At 37.0% G+C, this 17,477-nt stretch overlaps 1 protein-coding gene across 2 annotated transcripts in view; it reads left to right on the forward strand.

Annotated features, from left to right (window-relative positions):
• The window catches only part of LOC101962564 (guanylate-binding protein 3), a 28,827-nt gene that overhangs the window by 3,014 nt on the left and 8,336 nt on the right, over nt 1-17,477 (forward strand). For both annotated transcript variants that reach the window (XM_078026658.1, XM_078026659.1), the window contains 7 exons: nt 1,890-2,085; nt 5,709-5,836; nt 8,583-8,692; nt 9,076-9,272; nt 10,733-10,978; nt 11,851-12,131; nt 13,377-13,589. In XM_078026658.1, the coding sequence (XP_077882784.1) occupies nt 1,896-2,085; nt 5,709-5,836; nt 8,583-8,692; nt 9,076-9,272; nt 10,733-10,978; nt 11,851-12,131; nt 13,377-13,589 (1,365 nt within the window). In that variant the 5' untranslated portion in view covers nt 1,890-1,895. The remainder of the gene's footprint in view (nt 1-1,889; nt 2,086-5,708; nt 5,837-8,582; nt 8,693-9,075; nt 9,273-10,732; nt 10,979-11,850; nt 12,132-13,376; nt 13,590-17,477) is intronic.

Genomic DNA, 17,477 nt, shown 5'->3' on the forward strand with positions numbered 1-17,477 from the left:
TACCAAGAAGTGGTATAGTTAGCTCATATAGTGGTTCTATGACTAGTCTTTTGAGGAACCTCAATACTGATTTCCAAAGTGATTGTACTAATTTACCTTCCCACCAACAGTGTAAAAGTGTTCCTTTCTTTTCACACCCTCTCCTGTATTTATTAGCATTTGTGTTCTTGATGACTGCCCATTCTGACTGGTATGAGATGAAATCTCAGTGTAGCTTTGAGATTTCAAATTGCATTTCCCTAATTAAAAACTATATTGACCACGTTTTCATGTATTCATTAGCCATTTATATTTCTTCTTTTTAGAAGCCTCTGTTTGGATGATTTGCCCATTCATTAGTTAGGTTTTTTTGTTTGTTTTTCAGTGTATATATTTTGGATATTAATCTTCTGTTGGAAGATTAGCTAGGAAAGATTTTTTTCCCACTCTGTAGGTTCTTTCTTCACATTCTTAATTGTTTCCTTTTGTGGTCAGAGACTTTTAATTTATATCATCCCATTAATTAACTCTTGGCCTTATTTCCTGAGCTTTAGGGGCCCTATTGAGAAAGTCATTGCTTGTGCCTGTATGCTGAAATGTTGATCTTATGTTTTCTTATAGGAGTTACAGTTTTGGGTCTAATTCTTAGTTCTTTGGTGCATTTTCAGTTGATGTTTGTGCAATATGAGAGGAAAGGGTCTTGTTTCATTCTTCTACATGTGGATAATCAGTTACCTCAGCATCGTTTGTTAAAAAGGCTGTCTTTTTTCCCAGTTTATGTTTTTTTTTAATATTTATTTTTACTTTCTGGTGGACACAATATCTTTTCTTGTATGTGGTGCTGAGGATCAAACCTGGGCCGCACACATGCCAGGCGCTACTGGTTGAGCCACATCCCCAGCCCCCCTAGTTTATGTTTTTGGTATTGACATTTGTCATGGATAAGATGACCATATCAGTGGGTGTTTGTTTCTGTGTCTTCTCTGTACCATTGGTCTGTGTACCTGCTTTTATGCCATTAACATGCAATTTTTGTTATTATATCTCTAAGTATAATTTAAAGCAGGTATTGTGATGCTTCTAGCATTGCTTTATTTTTTCACTTGCTTACAATTGTTTTGACTACTCTGGATTTTTCATCTTCTAAATAAATTTTAGGACTATTTTTTCTAGTTCTATGAGGAATAACATTGGTATTTTAATGGGATTTGCATTGAATCATATATCATTTTGGTAGTATGGCCATTTTCACAATATTCTTATAATTAATTAATTCTAATTATTCTAATTAATATTAAGCCTATGGATCCATGAACATGGGAATTCTCTCTATCTTCTGAGTTTTCTTCAATTTCTTTCTTCAGTTTTCTATAGTTTTCATTATAGAGGTATTTTACTTCCTTGGTTAAATTTACTCCAAAGTAATTTTTTTTAGGTTATTGTAAATGGGATTGTTGTCCTGATTTCTTCTTCTGCAGATTTATTATTATATATAGGAAATCTATTGATTTCTGTATATTAATTTTGTAACCTGCTACTTTGCCAAATATGTTTATTAGCTCTAGCAGTCTTTTGGTGGAATGTTTTGCATCTTCTAGGTATAAGATCATATGATCTGCAAGCAGGAATAATTTGACTTCTTCCCTCCCTATTTTTATCCCTGGTATTTCTTTTTCTTGGCAGGCCACACTTTTTGAGTCTGTATTGGAAATAAAAAATAATGTATATAAGTCATTTATACCAGAACTTGACATGCTAGATAGTGTATTTTTCTTTTAAAAACATACAAAATTTAGAAAGTTAATATAAACATTCCACAAGCAGAGAATTGACATGAAAGTGCATGTCAATAGCTATCAGAGATGATGTCAAGATCCTGGGATTCACTGAGTGACTTTTCTGAGTTACAGGTGACCATGGCATCTGAATCTACCATGAAGTCCCCCATTTGTTTAGTGGAAAACTGGAATGAGCAGCTGACAGTGAATTCAGAAGCCTTGAGGATTCTTGACAAGATATGTCAACCTGTGGTGGTGGTGGCCATTGTGGGGACATATCGTACGGGGAAATCCTACCTCATGAATCAACTTGCAGGACAGAACCATGGTGAGTGTGGTCCTGGGGCAAGGGAAGTTGCTTCTAACTACAAATAGGACAAGTTGATCTCACTTTTTCTAGGGTCATCTTAAGGAAGAGGCTAATTAATCCTTTCCACTAAGGAAAATTTCTAATTCTTACCAGCATATTTATAACCTCTCACCTATCCAAAATTATCTCATTCTTTTGTCCATTAATAAAGAGCTTCTCAATCTTATCAAAATACCTGCTTCACTGTTCTTCCTGATGCCATCCACTCTCACCTTCTCAGGAGTTGAGCTGTAGCAATCACTCCCTTTCCCCTATCTGAATCCTTTTGTCCAAGCAACATGGCCATTTTATGTAGCATGCAAATATAATTAAGTATGTCCTTAAAAAAATGAATGGGCACAATAGGATCTCTTCATATCCAATGTCCAAATTGAGCTACCAGTCAATTCTTTTTCCTCTATTTTATAGCAAATCTTTGACAAATTAACATGCTGCTCTCTTTGCTTAGTTTTTTGTATCATGCAAACTATAACAGAGTACAATGTAGTTAATAAATACAAAGTGAACAATTATATAATCACTATGCACATCAGGAAATAAAACCTAACCAACATTCAAAAGTCCAAATCATATCCTCTCATACTCTCACCAAAGCTCATCAATATTTGGGTTTTCAGGGGACACTCTACTCTTGCTTCTAAATAATGTTTCTATAGTCTATTATTCAGTCTACAAAATATCTTAGTTCAACTTTGTTTTGACTTTTATGTAAAAGGGACTGTGGCGTATGTATCTTTGTGTGTCTTGCTTCTTTTGCTCAACAAGAAGTTTATGAGCATCCTCTGTCACACATATCTGTAATTTACTTGTTTTCAGTACTTTAGAGTATGCTTGTACCAGTTTATTTATCCATTAGTTGTTGATGAGCAGTGGTGTTATTTCTAGGTTTTATCTTTAATGAATATAGTAGTTATGAATATTCTTATATTTCTATCCTGGTGTGCACATGTACAAAAACTTCTTCTGTGCCTTATATCCAGAAGTGGAATTTCTGGATTGCAGTTTCCATATATGTCTTCATACTTTTGTGCCATTTACATTCTTTTTCTTAGGTTTCCACACATCCTGAAAATAATTGGTAACGCAAGACAAACTCTTAACTCTTACTGATCTATGACCTGGATAGTTATACATTATCTATCTCACTATAAATACAGGCAAGCACCTGGAAATTTATATTTCCTATTATGTGAACTTGTTCACAAAAGACAGTCTTCTAATCTCTGGGGTCTCCTGAACCTTCTCTCTCTCCCTCCACTCCTCCTTCCTCCCCTCCCTTGTTCTGTTTTTCTACCTCTCTCCCTTCCTTCCATTTTCCCTCTCTGCTTTTCTCCCCTCTTCTCTTTTGGCCATTCTTCCACTGTGGCCTAAACAAAGCATTTTGTCTTCCCATTCTTTTATATTCTTTCATTCTATAGTTTTCATTATAGAGGGCTTTTACTTCCTCGGTTAGATTTACTCCAAAGTATTTTTATTTTTTAAGTTATTGTAAATGGGATTGTTGTCCTGATTTCATCAATCAAGGAAAGACACTTTTTTCTTACCTGTAAGAAACAAATTAATAAGCCATATTTTGAGAGATGAAAGAGTTGAGACCCTAAGGGACAGACAATAGAAAGGAAGTTTCAGCAGTATTGTTCTTATTTTCTACTCAAGATAACATCAAGTGGATTGGGACAGTGGCTCAGCAACAGGGCGCTTACCTAGCATGTGTGAGGCATTGGGTTCAATCCTCAGCACCACATAAAAATAAAATAAATACAATAAAGGCATTCTGTCCATCTAACAACAACAACAACAACAACAACAATAATAATAATAATTATAATAACAACAACATTAGGCAACAATGAGATCATTGCCAATGCTCTGCTAAGGGAATTTATGGTTCCAAAGTACTTTAAACATCTCAACTGTGACTCTCCAACCTTCCACATCATAGTGTCATAATAATGAAAGAAAGAAATTGATTCACTTCCAGTTGAGGTTCAAAAGCAAAACCAGGCCATTATTTCCCTCTTTGTGGATGACTCATTTTCCTTTGATTATACCTTGGATTCTTGAGAGTGATGATTTCTCACCACACTTTGTCCTCTCTAAAGTTAGGCTGGGAGTTAGGCTTACTCCATACCAATCAGAAATCAGATGCTACCATCATATAAGAAACTGTAGACTTCCTACCTATTTATGGAACTCACAGAGGCTGTGGAAATGGGAAGGCCCAGGTCATGCTGAAACAATCCTCTAGTAATTTTTGTCACTTCCTTTCTACTCCCTGTTGAAGGAAGGAAGCATTACTGTATGCAGGTGGTCAAAGTCTTGGACTGCTAGACAGGTCATATCAGCCACTGATATGACCAGGAGTAGTCTTCAAATCCTTTCTCCTGTGGGAATTAACTGTTTGTAAAGAAAGTCAACAGATGTCACAGGTCTTTCCTGCTTTCCTTTCATTTATATCCTCCTGATGGGACAATGAAGCACAGTTCATAGGAGAAAGAAAAAAAAAAACTCAATAGGGAGGGAGAAAGGGGGAGAGGAAACCTGCAAAAGCTTATGTTTCAATACAGGTCTTTGCAGGCCACAGCTGACCAAATTATTCTCTTTCCATCACTATAAGAAATACCTGAGATAATTAAACTGATGGAGATAAAATGTTGACTCACAGTTGTGGAGGTTTCATGATTGATTTGCTCTGATGCTTTGGGCCTGTGGTTAGGGAACATATCATGGCAAGAAGCTTATGGAAAAGCAAGAGTCTGCTCACCTCATGGCAAACCAAAGAGAAGACAAAAAGAAAGAAGGAAGAGATCAGGACCCCACAATCCCCTTCAAGGGCACCCCTTCCCCCATACCCAATAATGTGAAGTCCTCCCACTAGGCCCCACCTGTTAAAGGTTCCACCCAGTAGTGTCAAACTGGGGGCCAAGACTTAAACACTTGGGTCTTTGGAGACATTCTGGATCCAACCCATAGCACCCATTCACAGGGTAATTGAGCATTGAATGGAGGAACTATTTCCAAGGTCAGATTCTGAGTAAAGGAATCTAGCAAGTGTGATAAAGAACCTGGTGAGTGGCAGTAGCAGTGGCCTCTGGTACACTGAGGAGGTGAGTTTAGAGTGGATGCCATGGTGTGGCAAAGAGAAGAACTATTGGATGGACCTACAGGAAAGGAATAGTGACCTGAGGTAGAGGAACAAGCCCCTGGGACACTGTGGCCCAGCACAATGGAAGCTGGAGGAACACATGCCTGCCTTCTGGTCTCCCACTGGGGTTTCCAACTGGTTGAACTCAGCCTGCAGCCAGAGGACACTGCAGTTCTTCCTGGTCAGGTAAAAATACATAGGATGACAGCACAGGATGACAGATTTTACACTAATTCTTAAGGTGAAATAATTCAAGCACTTGAAAGCATAATGTGAATTTGGAGCATGAAGTGTTTTTTGAGAAAGATAGACAACACATGGATTATTTATCCTTGTGAAATACTGGCAAACAGTATCCTTGCTCGACACTGTACATTCCCCTGGCAGCTTTTCCTCTCAGCTTCACTCTATGTTGTTTTCTCCTCTTTCCTCACAGGCTTCCCCCTGGGCTCCACAGTGAGGGCTGAGACCAAGGGCATCTGGATGTGGTGTGTGCCCCACCCCAGCAAGCCAAACCACACCCTGGTCCTCCTGGACACTGAGGGTCTGGGGGATGTGGAAAAGGTGAGGCAGAGAATGTGCTGTACTCTTTATTCATGTGCCATTCAATTGGTCACCTCAGTTTGACTACCAGGTCATATTCCTATACTTGCAATCCAATTATGAATAAAGAGGCTGAATTCCATTTCCTCAAACTTCCCTAGCAACTTAAAATACCTTGGTTGTTGGAGTCAGTTTTTTTTTCTTTTTTTCTTTTTTTTTACTGCTGTGAAAAAAAATACCTGACAACAACAATTTTAGGAGGAAAAGTTTATCTGAGCACTCACAACAGCCAGCTCCATTCCTCAGAGCTGGAGGTGAGGCAGAACATCATGTGCAAGATGCGGCAGAGGGAAGTGGCTCACAGGATGATCAGGAAACAGAGAAAGAGACTCCACTCTTCAAATACAGATTTGCACACCAAAGACACACCCCCACAGATCCACCTCCTACAACCATAACCTACCCATCTTCAGTTACCACTCAGTTATCCATCAGGGGATTAATTCACTGATTGGTTAAGATTCTCATAACCTAATCATTTCTTTCTTTTTTTTTTCTTTAAAGAAGTAACAATTTTCTTTCAAAAACACAAAAACTTCATATTCAAAAATCAGGTTAATTCCAACACATCTTATTATCAAAAACTAGTATCATGAAATATAAACTGAACCTCTCTATATTTTCTATCTCTATGAGAGAATATAAACGGGCTTTATGTTGTTGTAACTGTTGTTTTTCCAATACTGGGACTAAACCCAGGGGTGTTTACCACTGAGCTACAGCCCCAGTTCTTCTAATTTTTTTAATTGTTATTTACTATTTTTAGTTATATACGATAGTAGAATGTATTTGGACATACCAGATATACATGGAGTGTAACTTCCCATTTTTGTGCTTGTCCATGATGTGGAGATACACTGCTCATGTATTCATACAGGAACATAGAAAAGTTATGTCTGTCCACTCTGCCCTCCCTCACCTCAGCATGTGCACATTAGAGAGAATATTAGGCCTTTGATAACCCAATCATATTTCCTTTGAACCTTCTTGCATTATTTCACACATAAGCTTTTGGGAAACACCCCGTATCCAAACCATTACTTTGGTAAATTAGGACAGATCTTTTATTTTTAATACTGAGATGTGCAATTTAATTTAATAAGTATACATTAAATAGCTGAAGTCCAGGGCTCTGTGCTAAGTACTATAAATATATCACTTAATAAGGTAAAGACTTAGAGCCTGGTTGTAGAGACAAGAAATATGGAATGAAATCAGTAGAAGGAAAGAAATGCAAAATGTGGGAAACTGATCCAGCCATGAGAGTTAGGGAAAGCTTCCTGAAGAAAGCTCTCACCTGTGAGGTCAATGGGTTGGTACCTTTAAAGGTAGAGGCCATGAAAATAGCCTTTTGGTGAAGGAATCCATTTTAATAATCTTCAGTTTTATCATTAAGATTTTGGTCCAGGTCTCTGAGCTCCGGATGAAATTTTCACCATCTAAAAGCATGAGTTAGATCCAACAAAAATATAGCAAATGGTAAAATTTTAGATAACTCATCTTTACATTATTAGTTGCAATCAGTCTTTTCTCCTAATTTATATTAGTTTGAATCTCATTGATTTGTAATATGTTGTAGTTTGCATAAAACACTTTCTCTACATCTAATTGCAATTTTCAAGAGAATAAAACATAACCCGAAGGCAGCAAAACCGATGGCTGATGTTAGAACTTGTAACAGGATCTGGATCTATTTCAAAGCCTTTTAAGTCTTGCTGTTATCTCATTTCAGGCCTCTTTTCACTCTGGCCTGCACATTCACTGCTTCAGGGAAATAAAAGAAACTTGTGTTCTAACCAGTGAGACTTGCTGCTGCTGGTCCTTCCACTTGCTGGACCCCTGCATCTCTACAAGTCCCTATTCTATCAGCTCTTTAAACCTCAGCTAATGATTGCTTGCTCTGAACTCCCAGAGCAATTATTCACATTCATGGGCCTCTCCACTCTGCTATTTTCTTTTTCTTTTTAAATAACTTTGGTTCCCTCTCCTCACAGATTACCATTTGAGCTGTGTTTATATGTTGTTACACGTATCTTTGCCTTCATAAGGTGATATTCCTATGAGAAGGGACTATCATATGGAAACTTTGTATCTACAAAAATCAAATGCAGGTCTGGCATTTTGTCAGATGTTGAAAAAAGGGATGTTGAACTTAATTGGATACTACTTGCATCCTTAGTATAACCATGATTATGATGAAATTTGTAATAACAATTGCCCACATATTATGGGACATCTACTATGTTCTAGGCATTTTTAAAACTATTTTATGCACACTGAGAATGACCTTCATTTGCCTTCATAGCTAAACAAACTAATATTCTGAGAGGGACCAATATAAATATCAATAAAGAGATTTGAATTTAGCATTATTTTATAATTTTGTTATTTCCCCTATATTCAGAAATAATATAGCTAAAAGAAGGAATGAAGCCAAGAGGAGTGGTGCGTGCCGTAATCCCAGTACTGGGGAGGCTGAGGCAGGAGGATAATGAGTTCAAAGCCAGCCATAGCCAAAGCAAGGTGCTAAGACCCTGTCTCTAAATAAAATTCAAAATAGGACTGGGGATGTGGCTCAGTGGTCGAGTGCCCCTGAGTTCAATCCCTAGTACCCTCCCCTGCACACAAAAAAAGAAGGAATGAAAACTACATAAATGATGGAATGAAGAGTGGACTACTAAATTCTTTGTTCCCATGTGATTTCTAGGGTGACCCTAAGAATGACTCCTGGATCTTTGCCCTGGCCGTGCTTCTCAGCAGCACATTTGTCTACAACAGCATGGGCACCATCGACCAACATGCCCTGGAGCATCTACAGTATCCTTCCAAGAACCAAACAACTATGTCTCATTGAGGTTAAGAGAATGGCAACTCGGGCTGTTTCTTCTTTCTTCTAACTTAATTGTCTTGATTGAGTAAGAATGGACATGGGGTGCCAGGGTTGTGGCTCAGTGGTAGAGTGCTTGCCTAGCATGTGTGAGGCACTGGGTTTGATCCTGGGCACCACATAAAAATAAATAAATAAATAAACAAGCAAAAAAACAAACAAATAAATAAATTAAAGGTATTGTGTCCATCTACAACTAAATATATATATATTAAAAAAGAATGGACATGAGGAGAAAAGAATATTTATAAAACTTGTTTCTAAGGGAGATCTGGAAATTGTGGTGCTTCTCATTCCTTAGCTAGGATCCCAGCTATGTGACTGAACTAACAAAACTAATCAGGGCAAAATCTGACCCCACACCAGATGAAGTCGAGGACTCCTCTGAGTTTGTAAGTTTCTTTCCAGACTTTGTTTGGACTGTTCGAGATTTCACACTGGAACTAAAGTTGGATGAACACCCCATCACAGAAGATGAGTACCTGGAGAATGCTTTGAAGCTGATTTCAGGTATCCGAGGGTGGCCTTGGTGTGGGGAGGTTCAATAAAGAAGTGGGATTAACTAAGCCCTGTCTTTTAGTGCTTGATATACCTGTTTATTTTCAAATGGATTGAGGTCCTTGCTAATGATGATTGACGATTGACAAATGACCATGATTTTTATGTTTATTTTATAAAAATCTTCAGAGGCCCAAATTTAAATTCACTAAGGAAATTTAGGCCTCATTGTTGCACCCATGTATGTTAGAACAATAGTACAATGAAAATAATGAGGATTACAGTCAATGCTACCACTTTTAAGGCTCATATATTTGTTACTTATGAAGTGTTACTGCTTTTTGTATTTTGAGGAAAAGAGTTTATCACACTAGATATGAGTAAACCTAGAATCACAGGAAATATAAGGAATTACTTTTAAAAATATTTCACTCATTATACTAAAATAGATAGTTACATCCTTCAGAGAAAAGATGTTTGTATAATGAATCATTCATGGGTAGAGGGGGAAGCAACACATAATTCCAGGAATATTGTATAACCTTTCATTTTACCTTTTTGACAACATCACCTTATTTATCCCACAGACTTACATGGTATCATGCTACTATTACAAATGTAATCACATGGAGTATGTTTAACAGAGTAGATAAGTACTGGTACTTATCAGTACTCATGTGTATTCATTCTTTAAATTAACATCTATTTGAACAGCTGATTTATGCCACAGAATCTCTGTGAGACAAACTCAAGTCCAAAATAATCCAACATCAAGAAGTACAAATTAAATTGAAATTCACTTTAATGCAGTTTTCTGCTGAAATTATGATGTGTGGACTTGGGGCTTTGATTGAGAAACATTTTTTCTATACAGTTCTGGGTATCATCTGTCCTCCCAGCAACATCTGTCCTTATTTCTAGCATTACTTTAGTGAGGAGCCTACATCTTCTTTATGACATGGGACTACAATATCAGAAAAGTCTTTCTGACAATTTTTGTGATTAATCAGTCATTTCAAATTTTTAATAAATACTTTACAGTGGGTTTACCTCTATACAAGGGTTAAGGAGACCATTTACAAGTTTCTCCATTTGAGATGAGTATCTCTTCTTTCTCTCCAAAAATACTTCCTTGACTCTGAGCTCTGATAAAAAAAAATGGATGTTTACGTTAGCATAACACTGCTTTCTATGATTGAATAAAGATAAACAGGCTTGGGCTGGGGCTACAGCTCAGTGGCATAGTGCTTGTCTTGCACGTGTGAGGCACTGGGTTCAAACCTCAGCACCACATAAAAATAAAATAAAAAATAAAGTCATGCTGTCCATCTACAACTACAAAAAAAAAAAAAAGAAATTAAAAAAGAAAAGATCAACAGGCTTGAGAGTTACATTTAGACAAAGATTCATAGAGAAAATCTCAATCTCTTTGCCTGAAGGCTTGTCTCCTGAATAAGTGTTCTTTTTTATAGGAAATAATGACAAAATCCAAAAATCCAATAACTCTAGAGAGAGTATTAGATGTTTCTTTCCAAAACGAAAGTGCTTTGTCTTTGACCGGCCTACAAATGACAGAAGTCTGTTATCCCACATTGATAAGGTTCCACAAAACCAGCTGGAAAAGAATTTTCAGGTGCAATCAAAGAACTTCTGTTCCTATGTCTTCACCAATGCAAAGACCAAGACCCTGAGAGGGGGAATCATTGTCACTGGAAATCGTGAGTTTCTGTTGTCCCAGCACGTGTCTCTGGGGGGTTCAGTATGTACGATAACACTGTGATTCTTTTGTGAGTTTGTCAGTAATTCTGTTTGCTTTTGTAAGAAATGTAGAGAAACAGACATTCGTGCCACACACAGAAATGCATTTTTCTTAAAAGTTTTCATATCTGAGGACTTGTTGAAGTCTAACACATCTCACAAAATGAGCACCTTAAGGAAGTGTACTCATCAGAAGCTACTACTAAGGAGAGAAATCTGCATGTAGAGGGAAAATCCCATAGGATTGAATATTTCCCTGTGAGAATATACAAGATATTTTATGAATTGAAACTAGTCAGAAAAGAATCAGCAGGTCGTGAGTCCCAGGCCAGCTCATTGTGTTTGAGAAACAAATTTAAATAGCACTGGTTTCAGGAGCATGTGTTCCAAGCAATAATGAAGTCTCGATGTGGGCCTAGGTTTGTTTCCAAACTCTATGTTGCTTTCTGTAAATTTTTGATAATATTTTTTACAAGGGAACTTTCATTTTTATCTTAAATCAAGACTCACAAATTATGTAATTTACTTTATGATAGACTCTTTTACTTTATTTAAAAAAGAAAGTATTTTTCTAGGAAACACTAAAAACCTCTTGGTTGCAATTAGTAATTACTTAATGAGGAGAATGTGAGAACTATAAAAGAAAGAATGTACAGGAAAAACAGTGTTATTAAATTGTGATTAATTCAGAGAGGAGATAACCAAGGAAGAACAAGAAAGAAGTACAGAAGGAAAATTGAGACAAATAGAGTGTTTGTTGTTATTGTAAAGACAATGCTTAAAGTCTGTAAAAATGATGGGTAAGACTTCCCACGTATTCCCTGTCACTTAGGGTTGGGGACTCTGGTGGAAACTTACGTGAATGCCATCAACAAAGGAACCATTCCTTGCTTGGAGAATGCAGTCATCACTCTGGCCCAGCGTGAGAACTCAGCTGCCCTGCAAATGGCAGCCGACCACTACAGTGAGCAGATGGCCCAGCGGGTGCAGTTCCCCACAGACACACTCCAGGAGCTGCTGGAGGTGCACACAGCTTGTGAGAAGGAAGCCATCGCAGTCTTCATGGAGCACTCCTTCAAGGACGACAATCATGAGTTCCAGAAGAAGCTTATTGTAATTGAATTTTTATTCATCCTTCCTTATTCCTCTCCTTCTGGAATGAAACTTGACTCTATATTTTTGATTCCAGAGTTTGCATCATTCTCATCATAGAAAGAACCTGTTTTATTTATTTGTATTTATGTATTTATTTATTTATTTATTTTTGTGGGCAACAGGGCTCTTCAGGATACTGTTCACCCTTAATTTAGTATTGCTGCAAGACAAATTATCCAGTGATTAGCAGCTTAACACAATAAGAATGTCTTAGCTCATAGTCAGATCTTTGCACAGGGTATATGACTGCTCTGCTCAGTGCACCCACCATCCATGGAAAACAGGGAGTGACTTGACCTTAGTTCTCGTGTTGGTGCTCTGGGGAAGGCCTCTCCACTTTCAAGCAATGAAATGCTTCTGTAGTCTCTCTGATTTCCTCTATGCCACAGTCAGAGAAAATTGCTTTTAAAAGTTTATGTGATTAGGTGATGCCCAATGGAGTACTCTCAATTTTTTAAAGTTAACCTGTGCTATGTAACATAATCATAGGATTAATATTCATCACATTCACAGGCCCAGGGACAAGGCAGGGTGTGGACACTAAGGGAGAAAACTGTCAGGGACTGCCTAATTCTGCACCTTCACTGGAAGTTTGTCCTTCAGTCGATCTGGAACTGACACAGCATTATAAAAAATCTTAGAGAAAATTCCACTGGATTTTACTTTACAAGAACCAGCAAACAGTCAATAAATCAATAAATCAATCTCTGTATCCTCACACATTCAAACCCTCACTGAAAGAATTTATGAAGGTCTCAAAATTCTGTTCAGAATACACTCAATTCATTCCTTCAGAATTGTTTGCCATGGATATAATTTCAACCACAGAAATCCACATTCCCTCACAAATTTACTTTTTATTAGTGACTATCCTCATCATCCTCTTCCTTCCCCTCCTTCTAAAAATTTACTTGTTATTAGTGACTATTAGGGTTTGGGCTCACTGTTAATATCTTAGCTAAATAAACCACCAACATCATGTCTTCCATCTCCATTGTTTTACAGAGACAGAACTTAACTACAGGGGCATTTTAGCAATTTTCAGTTGCACAGAGAATTGATCAAACCTTCGACTGAAGCATGTCTCCCAACTCGTTTCCAGGTCTTAGACATTCTGAGGCTGTCAGAAGGCTTCTTCTGAGTGGATCCCCACTGGACCTTCCTTCTAACAACTTATTTTATTTCCCTACATTTTCCTTCCAGGAAACCACAGAGAGAAAGAAGGAAGCTCTCTTGCTGCGGAATGAAGAGGCATCTGTCAAATACTGCCAGGTTCTGCTGGAGCAGCTTTCAGAGGCCCTGATGCAAAGCATCTCAAGAGGAGTATTCTCTGTTCCTGGAGGCCACAGGCTCTACTTAGAAGCAAAGAAGAAGGTGGAACTTGACTACAAGCTAGTGCCCAGGAAAGGAGTGAAGGTGAGGAGTAAGGATATAGGGATGACCTACAGAGTGTGGTCACAGGGTCTGTGTTGCTACATTTCAAACTCTATGCTCACAGCACTATTTGTGAAACAAAGACAGAGAATGGCAATATATTGACATTTATAACATTTTATATGCACTATTCTTTAGACACTCTTAAATATACTGAAAATAGTTCTTCCAAGAGAGAATTTGCAACTAGGAATTCAGGTAAAACTAACCATTTCTTTTATTTTTCCAAAAGTATGTGTGTGTGTGTGTGTGTGTGTGTGTGTGTGTGTGTGTGTGTGTGTATATATTTGTGCCAAGTAAGTAGGTATAATGTAAAGGAAATAACCTTGTTTTTATGAAGTGTATCATACTTCAAATGGGTAAGATAATATTTAATTAGATATGGTAGATTAATACTATATGTTGATGGTAACTGGTGTGTGCTGATAGTAACACTGAGGATGATGAGGAGCAGTTGTTAACAGACATTGAACGTTCACTTCCTACACCAGGTACAGTTCCAGGTTATTTTCTTGCATTACCAATTTAATTCTGAGACTCATGGAAACTAGGTACTACTTTCTTCTATATTTATGCAGTAAAGAATTGTAATGCATGAGGATCTAATAAGTGGCTGAAGATCACACAGCCAGCCAGTGACAGAGCTCATAGGGAAGCCTTTAGAAGCTCAGGATTCTTTTCTTCTTTTGAAAATCCTCCTGCTGTTTTCCATGATGGCTGCAGCACTTCACATCCCCTCAGCTGTTCTACAAGGCTCCCTTTTCTCCACATCCTCAGCAACTTCTGTTCTCCTTTGTCTTATTGATAATAGCCATCCTCACAGATGGGCTGGGATCTCTTTGTGGTTTTCATTTGTGTTTTACTGGTATTAGTGATGTTGAGCAGTTTTATAATTATCTGTATGATGTTTTAATTTCTTCTTTTGAAAAACATCCATTCAGATCCTTTCCCCATTTTTTAATCAGGTTATGTATTTTTTAATTTAATTTTTTATTTTAATTTGTTATATATAATAGCAGAATGCATTACAGTTCATATTACACATATAGAGCACAATTTTCCATATCTCTGGTTGTATACAAAGTACATTCACACCATTCGTGTTTTCATACATGAATTTAGGGTAATGATATCCATCTCATTCCACCATCTTTCCCACCCCCATGCCCACTCCTTTCCACTCCCACCCCTTTACCCTATCTAGAGTTCATCTAATCCTCCCTTGCTCCCACTCCCAACGCCACTATGAATCAAACTCCTTATATCAGAGAGAACATTTGGCATTTGTTTTTTTGGGTTTGGCTAACTTCACTTAGCATTATATTCTTCAACATCATCCATTTGCATACAAATGTCATGATTTTATTCTCTTTTATTGCTGAGTAATATTCCATTATGTATATATACCACATTTTCTTTATCCATTTATCTACTGAAAGGCATATAGATTGGTTCCACAGTTTAGTTATTATGAATTGTGCTGCTATAAACATTGATGTGGCTATGTCCCTGTAGTATGCTGTTTTTAAGTCCTTTGGGTATAAACCGAGAAGTGGGATAGCTGGGTCAAATGGTGGTTCCATTCCCTGTTTTCCAAGGAATCTCCATACTGCTTTCCATATTGGCTGCACCATTTTTCAGTCCCACCGGCAATGTATGAGTGTGCCTTTTTCCCCACATCCTTGCCAACACTTACTGTTGTTTGTATTCTTGACAGCTGCCATTCTGACTGGAGTGAGATGAAATCTTAAGTAGCTTTGATTTGCATTTCTCTAATTGCTAGAGACTTGAACATTTTTTCACAGCACTATTTGTGAAACAAAGACAGAGAATGGCATTTTTTCACATGTTTGTTAATTGATTGTATATCATCTTCTGAGAAGTGTCTGTTCAGTTCCTTTGCCCCTTTATTGATTGGGTTATTTGGGTTTTTTGTGTGTTTAGCTTTTTCAGTTCTTTATATACCCTAGAGTTTAGTGCTCTATCTGATGTTTAAGCAGTAAAAATTTACTCCCAAGCTGTAGGCTCTGTATTCACCTCACTGATTGTTTCTTTTGCTGAAAAGAAGCTTTTTTGTTTGAATCCATCCCATTATTAATTCTTGATTTTAATTCTTCTGTAATAGGACTCTTATTAAGGAGTAGGGGCCTAATTCAATATGATGGAGATGTGGGTGTACATTTTTTTTCTATTAGATGCAGGGTCTCTGGTTTAATTTCTAGGTACTTGATCCACTTTGAGTTGAGTTTTGTGCATGGTGAGAGATAGGGGTTTAATTTCATTTTGTTACATATGGATTTCCAGTTTTCCCAGCGCCAGTTGTTGAAGAGGCTATCTTTTCTCCAATGTATGTTTTTGGCACCTTTTTCTAATATAAGATAATTGTAATTATGTGAGTTAGTCTATGTGTCCTCTATTTTGTACCATTGGTCTACAAGTCTATTTTGGTGCCAATACCATGCTGTTTTTGTTAGTCTTGCTCTGTAGTATAGTTTAAGGTCTGGTATAGTGATGTCACCTGCTTCACTCTTCTTGCAAAGGATTTCTTTAGCTATTCTGGGTCTCTTATTTTTCCAGATGAATTTCATGATGGCTTTTTCTATTTCTATGAGGAATGTCATTGGGATTTTGATTGGAATTGCACTAAATCTGTATGATGCTTTTGGTAGTATGGTCATTTCAACAATATTAATTCTACCTATCCAAGAACAAGGGCGATCTTTCTATCTTCTAAGGTCTTCTTTAATTTTTTTATTTAATGTTCTGTAATTTTGGTTGTAAAGGTCTTTCATCTCTTTTGTGAGGCTGATTCCCAAGTATTTTTTTTGGAGGCTATTGTAAATGAGGTACTTTTCCTTGTTTCTGTTTCAGAGTCTTTGTCACTGATGTACAGAAATGCCTTTGATTTATGGGTGTTGAGTTTTTATCCTGCTACTTTGCTGAATTCATTTACTAGTTTTAGAAGTTTTCTGATAGAATTTTTGAATCTTCTAGGTATAGAATCATATCATTGGCAAATAGTGCTAATTTGAGTTCTTCTTTTCCTATATGTATCCCTTTAATTTCTTTAGTCTTTCTAATTGCTCTGGTCAGTTTTTTAAGAACTCTGTTAAATATCAGACAGCATCCCTGTCTTTTTCCTGTTTTTAGAGGGAATGTTTTCAATTTTTCTCCATTTAGAATGATATTTGCTTGGGGCTTAGCATAGATAGCTTTTACAATGTTGAGATATTTCCTGTTATCCCTAGTTTTTCTAGTGTTTTGAACATGAATGGGTGCTATATTTTGTTGGATGCTTTTTCTTTATCTGTTGAGATGATCATATGGTTCTTATCTTTAAGTCTATTGATGTGATGGATTACATTTATTGATTTCCTTATGTTGAATCAACCTTGCATCCCTGGGATAAATCCCACTTGATTATGGTGCACTAACTTTTTGATATGTTTTTTATTTGATTTGTCAGAATTTTATTGAGAAATTTTGCATCTATTTTCATTAGAAATATTGATCTGAAGTTTTCCTTCTTTGATGGGTCTTTGCCTATTTTGGAATCAGGGTGATATTGGCCTCATAGAATGAGTTTGGAGGTATTCCCTCTTTCTATTTCCTGAAATAAATTCAAGAGTATTGGTATTAGTTTTTCTTTAAAGGTCTTGAAGAACTCGGCTATGTATCCATCTGGTCCTGGACTTTTCTTGGTTGATAGGCTTCTGATGGTGTCTTCTAGTCCATCACTTGAAATAGACCTATTTATATTGTGTATATCATCTTGATCCAATTTGGGCAAATCATATGACTCTAGAAATTTCTCAATGCCTTTGATATTTCCTATTTTACTGGAATACAAATTTTCATAATAATTTCTAA

The sequence above is a fragment of the Ictidomys tridecemlineatus genome, chromosome 11, assembly GCF_052094955.1.
Source record: "Ictidomys tridecemlineatus isolate mIctTri1 chromosome 11, mIctTri1.hap1, whole genome shotgun sequence".
Classification (NCBI taxonomy): domain Eukaryota; kingdom Metazoa; phylum Chordata; class Mammalia; order Rodentia; family Sciuridae; genus Ictidomys; species Ictidomys tridecemlineatus.